The sequence below is a fragment of the Blennius ocellaris genome, assembly GCF_963422515.1.
Source record: "Blennius ocellaris genome assembly, chromosome: 12".
Lineage (NCBI taxonomy): Eukaryota > Metazoa > Chordata > Actinopteri > Blenniiformes > Blenniidae > Blennius > Blennius ocellaris.
In genome coordinates, this window is record NC_137661.1 from 14,323,728 (window position 1) to 14,347,333 (window position 23,606).

The following is a 23,606-nucleotide window of genomic DNA, read 5'->3' on the forward strand; positions in this document are numbered from 1 at the left end:
TTCCTGTTGTGAACTCGAGTGGAAGTCTCAATGGTGACAAACGGACGGGGGAGGGAAGGTTCCTGCTGAGCATTTCCTCGGCTCCAGAGGACCAACAAGAGAAACTAAACAAGGTAAAAAAAATAAAACACGCAACCATCGAATCAGACCACCGTAACTGAACAACCTGAAATCAATCTCAACGGATCTAATCCTCTGGACAAGTGTGGCTCTCAGACAGCAGGATCAGTGTAAGGCAGTCTGAAGTCTTGCAGAATGCGAGACTGTAAAGGAGAGTAGAGGAGGGAGGGGTCCTGTAATCAGGCAGAACTTCTGAAACCTGCAAAAGATCCTCGCTGATCCACACATGTTGCTCTGAAAGATGAAAGTAGGGCACAGAGGAATGACTCAGAGATGAGAGTGCAGGTATTCCTTGGGTATCATCATCGTAATGTCTGTGCGTGCCTTTCAGGTCAGCGTTCTGGGCTCACAACGCAGCTTGTGAAAGTAGAAAACAGCATCTCAGAAGTGAGAGCACGAAGAAAAAAAAAAAACCATCTTCTGCTTGTTCACTTCCTCACAAATGTCTGATCACGTTTCAGTTTTCCAAGAACGCAAGAGCACAAAAAAAAAATCTTTAATGTACGCTCTTGATTTTTTTTTTAATCACAATATCATGTTAAGTTGCTGTAGTAATGACAGCTTGTCCCCGGTAAAACAAACACCTATCACGAGAGGTCCTGATTGGTGGACTGGTACATTATTTATTCGTAGATGAGATGAGCGCGATGGAAACAGACAAGAGGCGGATCTTTCAACAGCAGCTCAGGACAGAACAAGGAAATTGCACTGGTTTATATGCGTGCCTGCCTGATATTGGGGATTACACACGTTTCTCTCAGGATTACAAGAGATGGATAAATCCTTCCTGAGTCTAAATATGCTATCTGTACTCAACAAGCCCCCAGACAGCAATCCCTATACATTCAAGTGTAACCCCAGTGGCTCAGAGCAGTATTATTCTCTGTAAATCTTATAGCTTCCGAAGCTAAGAACCAACTATAAAAGCATGGTGTCTTCAGGCAGAATTTAAGTAGAACAAAAAGCTGGTTGCTCCAATGGTGCCTTACTGGGTTCCCCCCCCCCCCCCCCCTCTGTTCCAAGTAGCATTAATTCACGATGGCAAGGAAAAAAAATAAAAAATAAAACTACTGACACTAAGTGCGATGGCTTCAATTTTTGATAATAACGCAAGATGAAATCCAGCCTTTTGATGACTGAAGGGAAACACAAAGGCCCGACCCTGAGCTCCGCTCGCTGCTCCGACTGATCATAATGTGCTGCACCTCTGACCAATCACAGCTCATCGTGTCGCGTCCGTCCAATGGCAGTCAGTTTGGAGAGCTGAGCGCTGAACTTCCCAGCATTGTGGGTCACTGCGGGTCAGAAAGGAGAGCAAATTACTGTCAAATACGATATCACCGCGAAAACAAAGGACAGAGCACATCAATTGTGGAGAACCTGAGACCAGCCGGCCTCATCAAGCTGCAGAGACGGCAAGTTTCACAGCTGCAGACCCGACTAAGTCTGCATGCTTCACCAGCAAGCACAGGAACATCAGCACCACACACCTGCAGATTACGAAGTGTGTTCACTACAGGTCAACACTCTGAAAGTCCACTGTATTTGATACTATTTCATAGATTTTTGATTCATGGCAGTTGTTCACCAACAGCTGATGATAAGACAGAAGATAATACTGAAGGAGTTTGTAGCATAGATCAAATATAATACAGATTAAAAACATGAATGTCAGTTTTTCCAAGTAAACGAAATAAAATACTTTATTACCAAAATAGCAGGAGAGTATGGTATCAGGGGGCAACTGGTGAGTAATATAGAAAACAATATTTTGTGCAATCAAATATAATAGCTAGCCCATGTGGCATTAAGTCCAACATTATTCATTTTAGATAAATATATATAGATTGGTTATGCTTTTGTAGAACTGCCTCATGACGATTATTAAGAATACTGAATATTACAAATCAAATCATAATACACTTTTGAGAATCACCACACACATTATACATTAAAAAAGGAACACCTGCAATTCCTTTTTTTCGTCTTCACATTGGCAAAAATAAATGTGTTTCAATGCTTTTGGCATGCTTATAATCATCTAAATTAAACTAAAAATGAGGCCTTTATATCAGATTTAGAGGGGGTGACCCTGAAATACAGTCACTGTTAGATACCAGGAAGCAATATATCCAGACGTTATACATAAACAGAAATGTAATACAATGGCTTGCATGAATTGTTTTGAAAGGGATACGTAGTGTTAGAGTGTGACATCCAGCTCATACATGAATGTGATTAATCCTTTATCAGAGGATTGTCCAAGGCCCAAAATCACACACTCTGCATGATTCTAACAGCGAGGGGGGGGGGAGAATGTGCTTTATCTGAAGAACTATTTGATAAAACTCTCACGCACAAACCACAGCGGCAATAAAAATCTTCAGTGCCTACAGGTGCCACATATGTTATATGAAATAGTAAAACAAGAGAAAAAGCAACTGTCATCATCTATCCCTGAAGGTAGAGACATTATTGAGCGATACCTGGAAGCCCTGAACACAATTACTCTCCTCTCCTGTAGGTGGTGCAATGCTGCCGATGCGTGACTAAGCAGTTCCACCTTGAGGAAACTCCGCAGCTAAATCTGAAGAAAAAAAAACTTTACAGCGTTTCCACTGAGCAAATGATTGCACTTTGCACCTAAATTAAAAAAAAAAAAAAAAAAAGTAATTTACATAGGGTACTACCATTCAGCAGTCTATCCCTGGAAATCATGACTGCTAGTGTTTTCCAAAGATGGGATTATCCTTCAGTCTGTGATGGTTTCTGGGTTTGAAGTCTGTAAGCCTCTGTACTGTAGGGACTAATCTGCTGAAACTGACAGTTACAGTAAATTGCTGGTCGGTGTGACTTGTCAAATCTCGCTAATCACAGTCTGGAACTGAAGCCACAGCAGGGATTTGTGCACGAACTGAATAATAACAAATAATGCTGCAGGGACAAATGAAAACCCACTCACAGCTGGAACATATGCTTTAGAGGGAAATCAGCAGGGAGCTTGCAACATGATGGGGGGGGGGGGGGGGGGGGGAAGAGAGAGAGAGAGAGAGAGAGAGAGAGAGAGAGAGAGAGAGAGAGAGAGAGAGAGAGAGAGAGAGAGAGAGAGAGAGAGATGTGACAAGCAGAGGGAGTTGATTGAACACTTGCACATACAATCAATTCCTCACCTGTTGATTCGCCGACAGTGAATTCCTCTGGCTTCAGCGGTACGTCACTCTGTCCTGATGCTGACGTCTGTGACTGAGGACAAAGAGGAGGAGGAGGAGGAGAAAAAAGAAAGAGAAATAAAACATGGGAGGAAAAACAAAACAAAACAGGATGCTGGGCGGCTCAGAGGACAGCAATATCTTTGCACCAGACGGACCCGGGAAGTAGGAGGATATAATGACAAGGTCATAGAGACTCTGTGCAGGGAGGCAGGTGTGTGTTTGTGTATGCGAGGTGATTTCTGTTGCATCGTTTAGTGAAGTTATTTTCTGTGTGTTTGTCTTTTGCTTGCAGGGCACGGAGCCAGAAGCAGAAGGAGGAGGAGGAGGAGGAGGAGGAGGAGGAGGAGGAAGAGGAGGAAACATGTGCTCGCACTAATGACAGAGTGTCAGGACTGTCCTTGCTGGGGGAAGGAGGCGTGTCGAGGTGTGCTTCACCTCACTGACGACCACATCAGGCACAGCAGACCTCCGCTAAAGCGACTGCGCTCACACTCAGTCCAGACATTAACCTTCCACGAAACATTATGCTCCAAGTACACGGCTGGAAGTTTGACTCCAGGAGCAAATAAAGTTTTTATGTTACTTTAACTGCCTTCGACTTCAGTTCCTTTGTCAGAGTTGGTATTAACTCCTGGGAAGTAGCTCAAGCCATTATTATAGGACAATGGATCTAAAAATGCAAGAGATCGTGTGAAGCACGTAATGGGTTTCCATGGAGACACAGGTGATCAGTGGAGGACTGTGCTTCAGAGACGGGTCCAAAGTGCCCAGAACACTGCATTTTTATGTGGTTTACGTTGGAAATGTGTTGTCATACATGCATAGTCGGCCTCTCAGGTTACATTGTGAAGTGATGCTTCAAGTTAAGCAGCAAGAAACTCTTGCAAAATCATTAAGCAACTTTATAAACAGACAACTCTGGCTAGTCCATATGGGGTGATAATTCATTATGAAATTATTTATTTTGACTCAGAACAGGCAACTCAGAGCCTTTCTTTTCTCCAGATGACAGCTGTGTCAAAATGTGGAGCTGAGACAATTAATCAAACACTCCACAGAAAATGAATCTGCAACAGCCATGACAGCCGATTAATCACTGAAGGCATTTACCAAGTTACACTTCAAAAAAATGTGTACCTCCAGGGTCTAAAGTGTGACCATTTTGTTTGTGGTTGATTGAACTTAAAAAAAAGCTTATTGAGGCATGAACTTACTTTCAGAAAAAAAAAGAAAGAAAAAAAAATCTAAAGTTGTGTCACCGGGACTGAAAAGGTTTTATTTTCAGATATTTTATAAACTAAAATTCTTTTTCCCCCTCTCTCTTTGAGGTGAACATTTATAGGTGTGAGAATTGCAGAATTTCTGATTGATTGAGAAAAAGCAAGACGTGTTTTAACCCTCAATTGTTCAAGTGACTATAGTTGGTAGCCTCCGAGTATATTTGTTATAAAGTAAAAATGTCACCGATGGTAAATTGAATAAATAAATAAATAATCACAATTGTGTTTAAAATTATGATTTAAGTTTAAAATGTTCACTGTTTTTGTCATGATCACATAAATCCCATATCATTTGGTCCCTGGGAGCGTCCTCTATTGCCAGTTCCCAGTACAATTTGATTAAATGAATTTATCTTAAACATATGTTTAAAAAAAATCTGAAACTTGAGCATGGACATTTGCATTGTACACAAAAAACTACAGCAAATTACATAATCTAGTCTTCAAAAGACACCCTATTAAGTGTACCTATTCTCTGAATTATACAATGTGTTCTAGGATAGTAGTGTCCAATTATGTAAAAGGAATTAAAGGAGGCCTACAGTTAAATTAGACATTTCTTTAACTACTAAGGAATACATGGGATTTTACACCACTTTACAATATTTTAATACACATTATTTTGGTTAACATGCAATTTTGAAACCATATGCTAACCTTGATGTCTTTAAATCATGTAATATCCTTTAACAGGACCTTAGTTGAAAAACAATTCACCCTTTTCCATTCACACAATTAGGCATGGAGACATTATCCGGGAGAAGATGGCTGGTGACAGCTGTCTGCCTCGACTTTCATACACACAAGTCTGATGTATGAAATGAAATGTAATCTATGCTGGTGCACAGATTAGTGGTGAATTTTTGGAGACTGTATTAAAAAAAAACACGTCCATTTAAGCACTGTACATTAAGTCCATTAAGGCATTTTCTCTTATTTTCTTCTGACATTTATGTTGAAACTTTAAACTCATTTTATACGCGGGAACGTAAAGCTTTCATCTCTATACTGACAAGGGGCCAGATATAGTTCAGAAACAGACGACAAAGTGTTTCTGTAATGGTATGAGTGAGTCCAACACAAGCAGCAGAAACAATTCTAACGATAGACAAAAGGGTAATGCTAATGATAGACAGCACCAGGAGTTATATACTCATAGTGTGCATGTGGTAGTGTAATATGGATTTCAAACTACAACAATGAGGAATATGAATTTTGGGACTTTTTTTCTTTTTTTGCATCGGGTTACTTCAATGAAGAAGAACTGCACTGAGATTAAGTCTATATATCTGAGCCTTTGAGTTTTTCTTGATAGAAAGAGAAGTAACAACAAAAGTATGGAGTTGTTTATATGCAGCATTGTTTTATAAAGTTTCCTTGATTTCTGTATTGGATGAGCTGGATGGCATTATTCATTTTATTACATCAAAGAGCAAAACAAAATATATAGCAATCACTGTAAGTTAGTATTGAGGTGCTGGCTGGAGAGTTGTGCAACGTTGTACACGACTGTGACCGTTTACAACATTAAAGCCAAAGCAACTGGGTTTGTTTATACTTACATAAGCATTGGCATATTCGATTTTGGCTCCTTTCATTTCAGCTTTGAACTGAGTGAAAAACAGGTATGATTTCCCCTGAGGCCTGGCAGAAAAGAGGAAGAAACACTGTTCAGCGTTAGGTCATTTGCATACATTCATTGTCTTATTAGGTTAATGTCACACATGAGTACATTGGTGTTCGAAGTTTTACGTGTTGTTTCTTTCCTCGCCTTTTCTGTGACTGTCACCATTAACTAAAATCAATCATATGACTCTGTGTAGAGACAGATGGGGGCGCATTTTCAATGGTGACACTCTTAACAGGAGGGTCACCGTGCCAGAGAAGAGTACCGGGTAATGCTGCAGACAATTTTGTGGGTGCGTGCGTGTGTGCGTGCGTGTGTCACCTCCACACAGAGCAGGAAAACAGTCTGTCATCATCGCTCAGGCCAACACTCATCATCCATTGCTATTGTGCACAGAAACAGAAAGCTATATTTGTATGAAGACCAACAGCTGTTTGTCCAAAAAAAATCAATGCTATGGTGGCTGGAAACTGAGATACTCACCTCATTGGTTCCCCCTTGTGAGGCATACGTGAATGAGCATTCATAATCCCTCTGCAACAAGTCAATCACAAAGTTAGCAAGCAACTTTCATTGTTGATACATTCTTGGTTTGATTTTTGTTTTTTAAGTCATTTTATAAAAGTAAATAAAAACTCTTTTCTCTGTATCTTCCTTTTCACCACATGATCATTCAGCAGGTCTAGAAGCTTAAATCGCAGTTAATGTTGATTTCACATGATGATGTTGCGATGCATGTAAAGCTGTACAAATTGTAAGTCCTTCCTGGTGTGAGTATTTGCTGCTGTTCTATGCGCGTTACATTTGAATGTCGTCATTTGAACCCACTGACATTTCAGGCAGCATTTGTGGGAGTCCCTTTACAAATTTTTTAACATTTGAATGTTTCACCCCTGTAAAGGTTAAGACTTGTTGATGAAGGAATATCTTTGGGAAAGACACAATTTCACCACTGAAAATTTCACAATTTTGCCAATAGAATTAAATATTTTTTAATACACAACTTTAATCTTCAGGTTTGCATGTGACTTAGATGCATGTGGCCTTTCTATCTCCAATTTTATAATTGTGACCAAGCATAAAATGTCTTCAGGACTGGGGCAGTGGTGGCCGAGAGTGTATAGAAGTGGACTTGGAACAGAAGTTTGCATATTTGAATCCCACAGTAGAAACTGTGGCACCCTGAACAAGACCTATAACCCCCATCAACTTGTCGGATGGATACATGCAGAACTAATAATTTCCCCAAAGGAACTACTATTAGTACTATGAGTTTAATTTTTTTTGTTAATATCAGTAAAAGTAGTTTAAACAGAAATATAAATATGAGGCTAATATAAACATTTGATTAAAAAAAGATTTCATCATCCAAGACTGCTGGTCATGTCCTGGATTTTAACCACACTATCAGGCAGGGTCTACCAGAATTTCCTGCTGTGACATATCAAAATATCAGCAGGTCAACAGCGCACTTTGGAGTACTTATGTTTCTCTACATATTAGAGACTCAAAGTACAGTGAATATCAAAATTCATGAACAGCTAATAGTGAACGCTGCAGAATCGGCAATAGGATTTGCTATGCAGAAAGAAACTGAACTGTCTTGGTCCATGTCAATAACAGTATTGTCCAATCAAAGCGGCCACTGTGTCACTCGGACAGCAACGTGTCAGAAGCTCATGGGGTGTGACGTCATCAGTCCGCGAGCAGAGTCCAGCACAAAGATTGTTGTTTATTTTTTCAATTATATTACTAAAATGTATGAAGTAAACGCTGCGATAAAACAATTGAATGTAGAACTTTGCAAACATTTTCATAACTGCTTTAAAATCACAGCTATGACCCAGTATTATCGTTGTTATTCTATCGTTATTATGAACCTTATCAGACGAAAAACAAGAAATGATTAATAAATAATGATAATAAATGAAAATATGCCAGAAGTCCAGCTGGTAGAGGTCTCATCTGGATGTACAACTGCAGTCACTTACGATCTTCTCGCTAAAACTGTACACCACTCCTCCGGGTTTGACGTTGAACTCCACCGTCTTGGACCCGTCCGGGGAGGCGTCAGCCGGGCCGAAAGACGCGGAAATCAGCACCGAGAACAGCAGAAAGGCTGAACTCATTACGGAAAAGTCACTTTGATAAACCATTTTTAAGTCTTCCTCCGTGTGGAAGTGATGTGTCTACAAGATGCAGCACTGGCTCCGGACAGTGTCCCGTCGACTGTGGATGACGTAATCACCGTGTACCGTCACCGAGATTAAATTATTCTTCTTTCTTTAATTGGCGGGTTGCATTACATTGGATTGAGAGATGTAGAATAGATAAAGAAACACAAAAATAACTTAATAATACTTTAACCCACATTTAATTGTATTTCTGTCACCTGTAAACATTACACTCTATTAAAGATTCATCATATATGTGTCGTTTTTGTTCACAAGGTGTCGCCCTCTTTCATACATTTTCCGTGTTGGAATACTGTGGATGGAACTTTTGATATAATGAATGTATATCTCATCATAAAAACTTTAATCATACATACTTAATCAGAGAGTATATAAACAACAGCTATGAAAAGTTACAAACCTTTTAACTGGGATACAGCTTACAATTATGAGGCAGTTTTAGCTCTTATCTAAACTCAGGAGTACTCAGCACATAATAAAATACGATTGATAGATTTATTCCTTTACTTGATAATTAATATACATGAAAATATTATGAATTTTTTTTGTATAAAAATGGACCCATAACGGCTTTTAATTAATCTATGTAAAATCACCATCTAATTCTTATCTGAATAGCTTGTGTTGTGGATGTGATTATTAATGATGATGATTAATGTGACTAAATATTTTGAATGAAATATTTTTAATTGACATGGAACTGTGTTGATGTCATTGTTGTTGTTGTTGTTATTGTAGTTTTCATCACTTCCTTATTGTTCTTCATTCTTATTTTCAACCCCATCTTTTTCAGTAGAATGTTTCCAGCTCTGAGCCTGATTCTGCAAATGTAGGTTATGTCTACAATTTCGTCTTTTCATGCTCATGTGGGATTCTTTTAAGGGTTTTCTATAAAATAAGTACTATGAGATGGCTGTACCGGTCTACATAAATAACACTGAATTTAATTGAATATTCTCAGTGTTTTGTTTTGTTTTTTTAAACTTCAACCTTGAATATATGTATGATTATTCTGGAAAAACAACCCATGTGGAAAAAGTAAAACGAGTGACCTAATTCAAGATGCAGACACCAAAAATGATCCATACACATTAATAACAAATTATTTTGAAGTTCACTTTTAATTATTATATTAAGTATCAAAAATACATTTATATAAAATTAGATTTTAAGTTTAGGAGGTGCTCCACTGCAACACTCCAAAACATTCCCAATTAAACTCATTTTAATCACGTGCACTTTTGCCTGGCTGCTATAACCAGTGGTATACCTGTAACATGTCCTATCTGATTTTAACAAAAGCAAACATGTGTCCCTTGTGGGAGTGAGGCCAGGGTTTGTGTCTGTGTATATACTTCTGTTTGGTTATGTCTGTAGCTGTCTTTCTGCCTAGACAAAGCCCCATGATGTTTGGCCAAGGATGTCATAGGGAGGTGTCAAGGTGAGAGGCCAGAGTGCACCTCTCGTCTCACAAAATTTATGGAGTCCATTAAAATGCCACTGACAGCTAACCATAAGAGGTCGTCCCTCATCGCATATATGCACACTGCATGAGTGTATTTCTGTATGACGTTTGTGTGTTTTCTCCAGCTCCTCAAGTTGCCCAACACTGTCTAAAAACATGTATTTGAGGTTCACTGATAAATTTAAATTGCCAATAGGTGTAATTATCTGTCTATTTGCCGTGTGATGGTCAGATGACCTGTCCAGGGTGTATTCTACACCCAAACCTTAAGTTAGCGGGGAGCAGTTCTAGTAACGCTGTATTGGTTACCGCAGTAGTTTTTGTGTTTAAGCATAAGACCATTGTTGGGAAACATTTCACTATTTACAATGAAGTAACCCTGAAGCAAACCAGTGCTGTCTCAGGGTCCATGGGGGTCAAATATAAACTTTGAGTAAACTGTCATCTTGTTATACACTTTGTCCAGAAACATGCAGAGCTGCCAAAATACATGCAACATATTTCAACAAATGCTGTTCATGTACATTCCTCTCATTTTCACAGTGGACCAACACTTTGTATGACAGGAGATGCCAGCAGTCTCATGTCTGCTCCTGGACGTCTGCATGTATGCGTGTTTTGTATGCCTCTGGAGCCATATACTGTTCTCCTTGAGAACCGTGATGGATGAGCAGCTGTTTAGGAGGCTGACTAACATGTTTGACGCTCATGTGTAAAATCCATAAAACAATATGGACATTGAGACCAAAATTTAAAACCTAAGATAAACAGAAGTTTTCATCTGTCAACCAGTGTTCACTCCTCGCCCTTGTCTTCACCCTTTCTGTATTGCCCTTTCCCCCCCCCCTACACAGACCACCTCCCTGTGCAATCCAGCGTGCAAGCCCAACAATAATACAATAACAGGATTAATACCACTGTGCCTTCACTCAGGAAGCCTGGAGTATTTTATATTTGTCCAGCAGCTCCGGGAGGAAAACTACTGCAATCATTGGCAGCACATTCTTCTGTTTCAAACAGGGAGAACTGTGTAAGGTGTAATGATGTATAAACGGTCACATCCAGAGAGTCCTTGTTCTGCCCAGGTAAACATTGTTTTCTCTTTCATGGTGTCAGCCACTCAGCCGTGTAACAGCAGCAGCAGCAGCAGAGAAAACTATTCAGTCATTTCCCCTTGTCTCGCACAAATAGCTTCAGCTCTTTGCTGAAGACAAACAATTCCCTGTACAGCAAATACAAGCCAAAGGCAGAAAAAAACCCCCAGAACATGAGCAACAAGTTGGCATCAAATCATCTTGCCAATGAAGCTAGTTCATTTTCTGCACTTTACACACGCAGCAGGAAGCAGTCTGAATGAACACTCTGGACAGGTCAGTGGTCTATAATAGGTCAAACAAACAATCACACACATATGGACAATTCAGCAACAAATTATTCTTTAACGCATGTTTTTAGTCTATGGGAGGACACACAAACAAATAAAACATGGAAACCCCAGACAGACAGACCATGAACTCGTACAGGAGCTCTTGACTGAGGCGCGACTACTACCCACGACACAACACAAATGCAAATCTGTTCTGATTGGCTCAAAATATAAATTTACACTTTATATTTTCTCAGTGTTTGATTGTCTACATGTGTTTTTCATTGAGAGAATGCTGACTTTGTTTACTGAATCCTGATTTATAAGGTTCAGTTCAATCAGTGATAAGTGATCAGTTATAAATGCAAAAGAGGTTCTTCTTCATGAACCCATAATGACAAAAACAATATTGTGGGGAAACTTATATCATTTTCAGACAAACCAAAAGCTGAAAATAAAAGTTGAAAGATGCATTGTATTGTATTGTTAGCGACAGATAGACAAAGTGAGACAGTGGTCCAATTCCTGGTAATGTCCGTGTGGAGTTTGGATGTTCTTCCTGATATCTTATTAAAAGGTTCAGAGCAAGCAAGCTACCATCATATGTGGATATTTCTCAGGTACTTCTCGCTCTCTGAAGACAGACTTGTTTTTTTACTGATGAAAATAGGTGTGAATGATGGGTGCTTTTTTTCTCTGTAATGGACTTGGGACAAAGTTCACTTCACTGTCATTTGCAGAGTCTGAGCTGGTGAATGAATCTAATGCTTGTGAAGGTATAATATCTATTATTTTTGTGTGGACTGGTCCACAGTGTACCTTGTTAGATGGTATTACACAATTTGGAGTGAGCCCGAGTTGCTTGACAGCAGCACCATGTGAGTCTAAACTGGAGGAAGTGGAAATCGAAGATGTGGGCATGTATGAATGATTCAGTGTCTTTCTCTATTTTTTGTGGTTTTCTCTTACAAGTGTTAGTTTCCATCAGGGCATACAACTAAATGAAACTTCGTACTTGATGTAGTGAGGGGGGAAAAGACAGATACTTCCTTCAGGAGCTGGTAGGAGCTAAAACAGCCGAACTAAAAGTGAAACTGCTGTTTTGATCAGTTGATGTATGGAAAGTAACAACAGGTGAATGTATATTGAGCTGCATGCAGTTGGTGATGCATTTATTAGAGTTGATGAGCATTATTGTTTTGCTGTTGTATCTGTTTGTTTCATTCCAAAATGGAAAAAAAAAAGTCAGATGCAGGTGTGATGCCTTGTTTTTATGAAGTGTAAGATTTATTGCCATTTTTAATAAGTTCTTTTTAATTACTATCCATCAATGAATATACCAGTTTTGCAGTTTGCGGCTGTGCAGACAAACAAACTGACCACCATCATGTGTCACTGCAGTCTCGCCTGTTGGCTCTGGCACTTGTTGACCCGCTGTCTCAGACAGTCAGACCTCTGGACTTGGCCTCACAGACGGCCAGCCCACCATAAGAATGGCTCAGTTGCAGAGCTGCGATGTCAGCACTTTGCAGTAAGGTTTTTTTCTGGCCGTCATTAGATCTGTGGAATTTCTCTCCCCGTCGCCATCTCCAGCAAGGATGGCCGGCCGCTCTGTCCACCCCGCTCCCCTTGCGGACTTAACACGTCGGCCTGCCCTGAGCAAACAGCATCCGGAGAGGCGGAGGAGGCTCTGTTGTGACCCGCCGTCACACTCAGACTCACATCAGTGGATCATCTCTCTTCTCTCTGGCCAAAGACGGCGAAGGCTCAACAAAGAGACCATGTTTGGAGGAGATGAGTGAAAGACGATAAGCTCCAATCCAATGTGATGTAGATATGACGAGAGGGGTTTATGCACCAAGACATTTATTTAGTCTTTTCATCTTTCATACATTTTAGACCTATGTAATCCTATCATCGGATGCTCTGGAGCCATTTTGAACTTTATTCTGATTTCTGGGTACATTGCACAAAGTAAGCCTGACGAATACAGGGAACCTTATCAGTTCTTGGTTGGAAATAGATTGTCAGCACAGGCACACAAAAAATGTTGTTGTTGGTGATTGGCTGTTAGCCAATGCCAAATACCCTCCAAGGATTCAGACCAGTGACTTATTTCTTCTGTAGTAGTCAACGTGTTGTCCACCTGCAACTCTCTTTACTCTGCAAGACCTAAAAATTCTGGATTATAAAGAGGGCATTCAACAGATATGTCAAGTCATATACTGGAATGGTACACCTCAAAATAAGAATAGAAAAGAGAAATCACATTTTAATAATAATAATAATAATAATAATAATAATAATAATAATAATAATAATAATAATAATAATTATTATTATTATTATTATTATTATTATTATTATTATTATTATTATTATTATTATTATTATTTGGCAGGACCACATTTATGACTCCGGCTCCTCTGCAGCTATGTCTAATTAAAGCCGTCATTGGCCCAATGCAGGTTCACTTTGTTCAAAATATTTAAAGTGTCCTCAGTTGTTCAAACAGAATAATTTAAGATGGAATGCAGCTCTGCAATAAAACTCTCTACAGCAAAGGCCAATAAAGCCTGGTACAACTTTACAAGACTATGAGGCAGTGCATGTGTGCCAGATGTGTACAGCATCATAAAAACCTGAGTATTAAGGAGGAATAGGTTTTGAACAGGTTTTGATGATTCATTACACAAGTCTTATTTATATATTTCCACTCACCCATCAGGCAGTGTCCTAAATAAATCCGACAATGTGTAAATAGAGCGAGAAGTCTCACAGTGACTTATTACCAAGTAAATAAATGTTTTCACAATCACTCACCTGCTGTCACAGAACACAACAGACACACTATAATGGGCTCATAGGGTGATGCTCTATTTATTTTTTCCCCCTGACTTAATTGTGCAAAGTGGAATAATGTCAGGTATTTGCCTGAGGTGTGTTATTCCAAAAGCATTTTGGAAATGATCCTCTGTCTCATTGGCTGTGAAGTGATGATTTCATGTTGGTTATATTTGTACTAAAGATGTCACTGACATCTTTGTCTGTGTGCATACGTGTGTGAAGCATGCATGCATGCCTGTGTGCGTGCATAGATATATATGTACATACATTCCGTTATCTAAAACAGAAAAAGACCCCAGTGTTCAATATTACTATGGTATGAACTTTATTATAAAATATATAAACACAATAATTTAAATATTGAAAACAGTTCCTTCTGGTGAAGGAGAAGGACTACAAAGCTGCCCTTGAATAATCACCATAATGAATGCAGCAGATCATACACACAGTACTACAAGAAACATGTCTGAGAATAATTGTTTTTTACTTTTGTTAGTGCATTCACACATAGACATACAGCAAACAGCCTTGCATTGCTTCAAAACCCTTTGAAAACCTATTGTCGTATAAATAAAGTAACACCATTGCCACACTAGACCTTTAAGGTATGAAATGACATAAATACAAAGATTAATTTATTTAGTAGCAAACAGCTTAAATATTTGCTCAGGGCAGCAGCAACTGTCTATTAAGAGCAACAGAATGATAACAGATGAATATTACTTCATAAGAAAAAGTCTCAACAAAGTGTCTTTAGTCAGGTGAGCTCCTGCAAAACAAAATAGAAATGTTGCATATTAAAATGTTTTACTTTACAATTAGATATAAACAATATGAGACTGTGGTCGTCACTTACACAATGATATTGCAGTTTCTGGCTTGAACGTAGCTTCCTGTGTATCTGATGTCACACCTGACCTCATTGTTGGAGAAATCCGACTCCTGAACCAGCTGAGAGGGGTTTACTGTCACCTGGAATGCAAAATGTTTATTTATGAGGCATTTTTACCCGATATGATTCCAGTTAATTAAGAGAAAGTGCTGCAGTGAAGTAAAATATGAATCTTATGATGTTCATGGGTGAGTTCTGCAATTCCACCATGAGTATGTAGTTTCCAGGGGGCACATCAGTGATGTCGATCCACTGGCAGTCAATGTTGGCGTGATATGTATCATAGCAACCAGGACCGAGTCCCTGGAAAAAAAATCCAAGTTCATGGTACTCACACAAAAACTCAATTAAGCTACATTGTTCAAAGAACTGAATGACAACAACAAACAAGTAACCAAATATAAAAGAACAAATGATGTACCTGTGTGTGAGCCGTGCAGGCAAAGCGTCTTCGTACTCCAGGGTCACATGACGTATCCTCCAGACAGAAACTGGCTTTATGTCCCTCAGCAACTTTCCGTCCAGTGGAGACATCCAGCAAGTCGTAGTTACTGAAGGCCTCCATACTGTGGTAATGCCTGGAAACACACACACACACACACACACACACACACACACACACACACACACACACACACACACACACACACACACACACAGCTTTACTGCAAATGCAATTTTTGTTGTGATATTGAGATATTTAGAGTATCATGGCCAAAACAGGAAAACGTATCAATATGGCACAATATCTAACACTGCTTCATATTCCTGTCAACCACATATTGTACTGTACTGCAGAAACTGAATTGGCTGCAAAAATAATCTAGATACAGCTATGTTTTACTGAATGACATCTCAGATGAAGATTATTCAACTTTGTATTTACCTGTATTTGAGAACTATGTTTTTGGCTTGTATACAGTGATATTCTCTGTAATTTTGCATTTCCTTGACGTAACTTACTTTGAAGGCATAATGTAAGATTTCCAGACATAAGTAGATGCCAGCATGTCCACACATTGCTGCACATAGATGAGACTGAAACCTCATGCACATGTATGGTATGACAGTGGACTCACTGGTGACAGCTGTGCCATTCCCATTCATGTCTGGGTTTCACTGGGAGAAAATCTGCTGTTCCCTGGTTCTTCACTCGCTGTGGGAACCGCAGAAGTACTCTGTAGTCAAGATCAGTCACACTGGGATGGTACGCAGACCTAAACCAAAACGGAAACAGGAAAGCAGCGCAGATTAACACCCTGCAGTATTTTCACTATGAGTAAAAAATGACAGCCTAATATCCGGTGAGTTCAGAGCTGACTTGTATCACCTTTTGTGTCTTTACATCATACTCCCCCCCTCTCACACTCTCATATTCACTTCATTGCACACTAAACTCCTTCTCCAGCTCACTGACCACAAGACATCATAGTGATTTACTACCGAGGTGGTTTTTGGTCTTGCCTCAATAGTTTTTGAATTCACCTCAGGAATCCTTTGCCTCCCATTTCAGGTTTATTTTACTTGGCAAAGTGGCTGCTGAGATCAGAAGAGAAAATCTCAGGCATCTGCCAGGTTTTTGCCCAATCGCTCTGTGATTCAGTGTCCAAATGGGATAAAAGCCAACACACATCCTGATGTGGCAGAATCAAAGGAATCCTAATGAAAGCATTTCTCTTACCTAATTTACACTCGTATGCCCCTTCTACTGTTGGTGCCTGAAACTATCCATTCTAATAATCAGATAGCGCAGAGCTGCTTGACAAACTGTGAGGTCAAGATGAAGGGAATTGAGAGTGACTCTGCCTTAATTTTATTTCTAATCAATTGTATTTGTTCATGGTGACTTGACTAGCATATCAATGCGGTAGAACATCAAATAAAGCGGCACCTCGACAGGCAGTTCTCTTCAGCAGCACAGCGAAGAGCATACATCTGAACTCTCTGTATGTAGGAGGCTGCCTGGATGTAGTAAGGGTCAGGAACCAAGTCTGGGAGGCCTGAAGGAAAGAAAGTCCATAATTGATATGCAGTTAAATTCACCAGCCCATCACATAAATTAGTAATTTACAGTTGTGGCAGGAAACTAATGTTAAATAATACACTTTATTAAATATACACAAGGAAATTATGTGCAAGTATTTAGTTTCTTTAGTTTTTATATATTTGTATTATAAGGCTCTCCACAGCTCAAAGCACAACTGGTTAACACATTTTGAAATACATCAGTTTGATATCTGCAATTACACCCCTAATATCACATAGAGGCTACTTTAGAGGCATAATTTATCTACTGTGACTGAATCATTAATGGACATCTTTGAACACCTGCACTGTCATAATTTGCAGAGGTAATTTGTATACCACTGCTGGCTAGCATCAGTCAACCAATTAATTAAAATTTTGCTCAGAGGCTCTCATACAGGAGACATTAGTTATATCAAAGGCCCACATTAACTAACATTCTCATTAAAAATGCATTAAGATGTGCAGTTAAAACAAATTAGATTTAATTCTTGAGGGTGAAAATGATCATGGTGCAGTTCTTCACCTGCATGAGGTGTGATCACGGTGTGTTAACCTTTCAGATGAGCGACATGGTGGGTTGTGGTGTAGTTTTCTTTCTTTACTTTTTTTTTTTAATATGTGTGTCCTATTGCACGCTTTGCTGTCTCTGTCTCCTCTGTAGTCCTCACCATTGTGGAAGAACCTGGTGCCATAACCGGCTCCTGGAGGAGGGCGCGCGCTGATCCTGTTCCTGCGGTCCTGTGGGTAAACATTATAGAAAACCGAGTTCCTGTGGTGGATACTGTGCGGATCCCTTGGGTCAACCGCGTCCGTGTTGCTTGTGGTGTCTGGCCTTCTGCGAGGAAAGTGTATTTCTACGGCGTTATTGGACAGGGCTGTGGGTGAGGCGTTTGCTTCTGGTGCCACTCTGGTCAGCGAGCGCGCTCTTTGCGCGCCGTGAGCCTCCTCCTCGGAACCGGTCCGATGGGGGACGCGTCGTGCGTTCCCACCTTCCTCAGTCACGGTCACCTGCGAAGCAGGTGAATCTGAGCTCTCGGAGCCTATTCTGCCTCCTCCTCCTCCGATCGAAAGGCTCGGAGATCCAGCCGGTTGTGCGCCAGCATCCTCCCCAGGAGTACTCCTGCCCCCTCGGGGGACACCGCTGCCTGAAAACTCCTGAGTGGGAGTTAAAGTGCTGCTATTTGACGGTGCTTGTTCTGATTTGTACTCAACAACTTGCCTGGTGGTCTCCTGGTCCCGTGGGGACTGCCCAGGCCGTCCAGAAGCAATTAAATACTGATCCGCGTCGACACCAAGAACTGACGCGTCCGCCGGGTTGTTGTTTTGAGCGCGACTCTCGGCTGCACCTTCAACGGTTCCGTATCTGGTCCTGGAGGGGCTGTTGAGCGCAACGGGAGGCTGATTAAAATTGTTTTTTGTCGTCAGTAGGCGCTGAGTTCGCCTCGTGGTCTGCACAGGTAAACGATACTGAGTCCCGGTGCTCAGTAAACTATACACCTGGCCGTTATTCTCCCATTGAATCCGGTGTCTCCACGGCCCAACAGGCGCGCGTAAATGGTGCTGACCGGTACTTAAACACACCAGGACAAGCAGAGACAAGGCCACTAATACAAGCTTGTCCATGGCTCAGTGTCTCCCTGTCCGAAGACCTCCTCATCTGAGACATCGACGATAAATATGTCAGTTTGACATTTTTTTTTTTTTTGTGTGCACACTTTTGCTTTCGTCACACAGTCAAGCACAGCTTTCAAAACCAGAGGGTTTGGTTTAAGAGGCCACCAACCCACCCACCCACCCACCTGTTACGTTACACTGGATTTTATTCAAGAGTGTATCCCTCATCACTTATACCTTTTCGTTAACTGGCAAAGTATAACAACACGGAGAATATTGGTAGTATTTTTATATGGCATATAATGACAATACATTTCCATTATTTCCAGAACTTACAAAATGGCTCGTTGAAATGTGGTCAAAACTCTCCCACAAATTACACACTTCGGTCTTGTGGTGTCATGTTTGAGATGTCCAGATGTGCTTTGCCCTTTACTGTGTCGCTGCGCCTCCATGCGGAATAAAAGTAAAAGTAGCTGGATGCCTAAGTGGTTAGACACTACAGGTCTATTTGTTAGAATAAAGTGCAACAGTACAAACATTTTCATATCGACAGCATAGTTACCATTGTGGATTTTTATGTTCATGTACAACCTATTGACATTAATCAATATTATGATTATGTTGGCTTTGAGAGAATGAAGTGACCGGGAAAGTATAATTTGTTTGAATATATCCGAAAATACCTTTTGAACGTCTTGATTTAGAGACCAGTGTCAAGGGAGAAAATAGTTGTAAAGAGTGATTAAAAAAAAACTACAAAATACAGGTTTGAGGAGCGATTGTCTACTTTTCTTCTTCTTTTCAATAAAGGCTGGTTGAGATCTTGTCCTTTCTAAACTAAACCATGTCCCTGGTGACGTCACCATCCGGCAGTAGTAGTTCGTTTGCAGAAGCTGATCCAACCAAACACCCTTTTCTACACAAGATGGCAGCAGTGGCTCAGGTCACCTGTTCAGACTACTGGGCACTCGACACTTTCTTTGTGAAAGGCTGGGTTTCATAAGTTTGTCAATTTCTACTGCATATTTCTATTATAGTTCTACAAAATTTTTGCTCAAAGGAACACCGGGGAACAAAGAGTTCAACTTTTTATAACAAAAGTTATAAGACATAGAAGGGATAGTGCTCGTTTTGTGGCTTCACCTAGTGGATCATGATCTGTATGTTGAATTTGACACGTATATTCATATCTCCAGTTTGCGTTTAGATTTAGGTTTAGTCTATTCCTCTGTAAAAACAAATCATATGACTTTTTCATTGTCCACGGTAAAAGTGTATATTAGGTTGCACATTTCCTCTTGGCTCCATGGTTCTCTTCAACATCTGGTTCTTCATTATAATCATTAAGTTATTTAACAGACCCCAGAGCTGCTAAGCAGGAAATGTAAGTGTTGCTAATGAGAAGAACACTAGACACACATCCTTGAGGTTCAATGGTAAAAACATAGAATAACTAATCTAATTAACTAATTAAAATTTCCTGTAGATTCTCTATATGTAAGGGGTAAGACCGAAGGATGTGATTAGATGATACTTGCGCTCTCCAGCCTCACGGCCTGCTCTGTTTTAGGATCAGACATGACCCAATACTCTTAACCACTGTACAGACTCGGTTTACTATCCGACCCCCCCACCCCCACCACCTTTGTTTTTTCATGCACATGCACCTACACATGCACACACCTGTATGTTCTCAATGTGCCTGCATGCACTCTAGATGTGTTGACTATTAACACAAAGCTAAACACTAAATGCTCTGGACTGTTTTTGTTGTTGTCGTTTTCATGGTTTCAGAAGTTATTTCTTATTCTGATATCCAAACTGTTTACTTTCTTCCTCTTCTCAACCCAGAGGTCAAACACATTTATGATTCATTTATAGCCTCTATGTTCTCAGGATGGATAGACTGTTGTAAGCAAGCACAGAAGGAGGTGAGGGTTCACCTTTGCCTTTGTTTTGTTCCATTCATCCTCGAACATTCTGGCTGTGTGGACGTGCAGACACACCAGTGGCATGCAGCTTTTACCCCAGCGTGACACAAGCAACCAGCACACAGAGGATTACAAGAGGTCAAAATATAATAAAACCTCGTCTATCTGCTTCTGTACAAACATTACAAGAGCCCCCGCTAAATATACCCACACACCCTGGCAAACACTCCAAGCCTTTCAGTCATCTGTGTGTATATAAATGTATGAGTGAGTGTTGGATATATAAGTAGAGGAGCATGTAAGTGTGTGTGAAAGTTGTTGGACATAGTCACAGGGTACAGGTGAAGGTGGTCGGCTTTAAGATGGGTGTCATTCCTCCACTGTTAGATGGCAGGTCCCCGTGAATCACAGTCATTTGATTTAAACAATAGCTTTCGCCTGAATTTGCAAATCTCACATCCGTGAGGACTGACTTGTGGTTGCATTCCAAGTATTTCAAGTCAAAATTCTGTTGCTGACATTTGAAAACAAAGGGCACAAAATGGTGTTGTGGTTATCACGCTCCTTTTAGAGTTAGATAAGCCCTGGATTGATTCTACGTGGCATATTTTCTATGTGCAGATTGCATGTTCTCCCCATGCTTTCATGGGTTCCCTCTGGGTTTTCTCCCGTAGTCCATTAAAAAAATAAAAAATAAAAAAGTTTTAGCTTAGCTGTTCAGCCTAGATTGCCTGTAGGGCTGAATGTGACTGTGTAAGTTCCACTCAGGGAATGTAACCTACACACAGTCATGCAATTCCTCCAGTGTTAACTTGGACAATCTTCAGTGTACTGCAACTATTGTCTGGAGAAAGCACCCACTAGAGAAGATGAATGTATGGCCCCGTGAGACAGCAAAATAAATACAAGACTTATGACTACATTATCAACATATATGTTTTGAACTGAACAGTTTGCAACTGTAATTGAGACACATAAGAATGAAAAAAATAGGTGTAAGTGCAAGTTTCCCAAGTGTAACGGTTGTGAAAATGTCATATACATAAAGACCAAAATCTATTTGTCCATTAGTAAAGCTGAAACTCTGCAATTATTCCAAGAATTTGAACTTCACCGCATGTACCAAATAGTTTCCATAACTGCAGCTGTAGGCTGAGAAGTGGTTGAAGGAGTGCTTCCTCAAAAAGATAATAAAATAAATGTCTTCTGATGACAGGCACGTGAATACAGAACCAAAGTCAGACGGACCTATTTATCCATTCCATAAATTTAAAACGTTATCTTGCACCCAGGGTCAAATACCTTCCACATTGTATAGCTATAACAAGTTGTGTTGACTTTGCAAAGTCTGGGTAGAAAGAAAGAAAGAAAGAAAGAAAGAAAGAAAGAAAGAAAGAAAGAAAGAAAGAAAGAAAGAAAGAAAAAGTCTCTTTCGACATTAGGAATAGTTGGTAAACATATCAAGGAATGATCAAATACTTGGTAAAACATTTTATTGTTGAGCCGTAAACGTTTTCCACAAGTTTGAACAGCTGATGCTTTGTTTGCACGTCTGTCCTTTCATTGTGACCTGTTCATAAAAGCTGTCCAGCACAGCAGCCCATTCTAACTGACGTAGACATGCAGGATGACAAAGTCATACTACAATGTTGACTGTGTGTGTGTGTGTGTGTGTGTGTGTTACACTTCGTGACCTTGACGACCTTGGTGTTACTGTCATGTTCAGGGCACAGCCAGCACAGACTCATATGTTCCCGATGCCACTAAAGCTGCACAGCACCTTTGCTTCACTGATCTATGCGCTCCAGTCGTGTGACTCAGTCACCCTGTGAAATAACGAGGTCAGGTTGGTCCAGTCTAGACTGGATTTCATTTCACTTGCAAGCAGCTTGAAATAATAAAGCCTGTGTTGTTCACTTGCCTGTGCCTGAAACGTGTAGGAGTTCACGTTTGAATGTACCAGCACAGGCCACACCTCCAGCCCTAACAAGAACAATGTCCTTACCTCTGGAGCCTGGTTAAATATGGGTACGTGTGCTATGACCTGCACATTTGTATTAAATGGTCGGGAACAGAACTGGAGTGTTATCTGTCTGCTTTTTGTTTGAACAGGATGAATAGATTTACCTTGCATGCTTTAGTCATCATGCATACTGCTGTCATTTTTAGCACGGGGAGTTCAGGCCTGTGTGGTCTCGTCCACGACCACCTGTTAGAGCGTCATAACAATCCCCCCCCCCCCCGTCACTCCATTTCCACAAGACAAGCACATGACAAGTTTGTATTACTGATGTCACAAGGAAATAAAAGCGCTGCTACTGTAATAGGTGTCAGCAAAATGTGTATATGTCAGTGAGACTATGTTTTAAGCCGCATGATGCTAAGAAGTAAATAGCAAACTTGTGATTTTCACCCTTTCACAATCCCACTCAAAGGTCCTGGAAAGAGCATTAGTGATAAAGTTCAAGCTGGTTGTGACACCTAAACATTTAAAATTATTGTTAGGCCCCTGTACAGTTTGGAAATGAGGACACCGACAGTACAGACACCTGCTTGACCTGTTCTATATATACATTTGGCATGATAAGTTCAAGTTCATCTCGGCTACTTTGACAGGATGAGGCATTCCCTTGGGGGAAATGGGAAATTATTTTGGCCTATTTATACATGTGGAAATATAGGTGATATCAGCACGTGCCTTGGGCCTCCAATGCTGTAAATCTAGTGCTAATGGTCTAAGTCTTGTGGCGAGTCTGTGACCCACTGAGGAATCCACTTGAGTCAGAGTAGCTATTTCAGAGACACAGTGCTGAAATTCCTCCATCTCTAAAGACAAATATAGGAGTTTAAAAGATCATATCCTGGTTCCAAAATAAACACAAACCAAAATCGGATCAATTCAGGATTAGTTTGTACATACTGTTCATATGCCATCACTGAGGTATAGGGAAAAAACAAAACAAAACAGTGATAGTAAATCCTCCACCAGCTTGATCATGTTGCAGCTGAATATACAATACGGGCCT

The 23,606-nt window shown here is 40.3% G+C and overlaps 2 protein-coding genes across 2 annotated transcripts; both read right to left on the reverse strand.

Annotated features, from left to right (window-relative positions):
• Positions 1-1,143: 1,143 nt before the first annotated feature.
• Positions 1,144-8,442, reverse strand: mydgf (myeloid-derived growth factor). The gene is made up of 6 exons (XM_080505919.1): positions 8,231-8,442; positions 6,723-6,773; positions 6,561-6,622; positions 6,175-6,256; positions 3,291-3,363; positions 1,144-1,415 (listed from the first exon to the last, which is right to left on the reverse strand). Exons 1-6 carry the CDS (start codon positions 8,393-8,395, stop codon positions 1,336-1,338), a joined length of 513 nt encoding a protein of 170 aa, XP_080362045.1. The 5' UTR covers positions 8,396-8,442; the 3' UTR covers positions 1,144-1,335.
• Positions 8,443-14,550: 6,108 nt separating this feature from the next.
• On the reverse strand, positions 14,551-18,655 carry loxl5a (lysyl oxidase-like 5a; the record flags this gene model as incomplete). The annotated part of the gene is made up of 7 exons (XM_080506802.1): positions 14,551-14,881; positions 14,969-15,084; positions 15,212-15,307; positions 15,426-15,582; positions 16,084-16,221; positions 16,896-17,004; positions 17,701-18,655. The coding sequence occupies 7 exons, from the start codon at positions 18,653-18,655 to the stop codon at positions 14,866-14,868; spliced, it is 1,587 nt and encodes a 528-aa protein (XP_080362928.1). The 3' UTR covers positions 14,551-14,865.
• Positions 18,656-23,606: the final 4,951 nt, after the last annotated feature.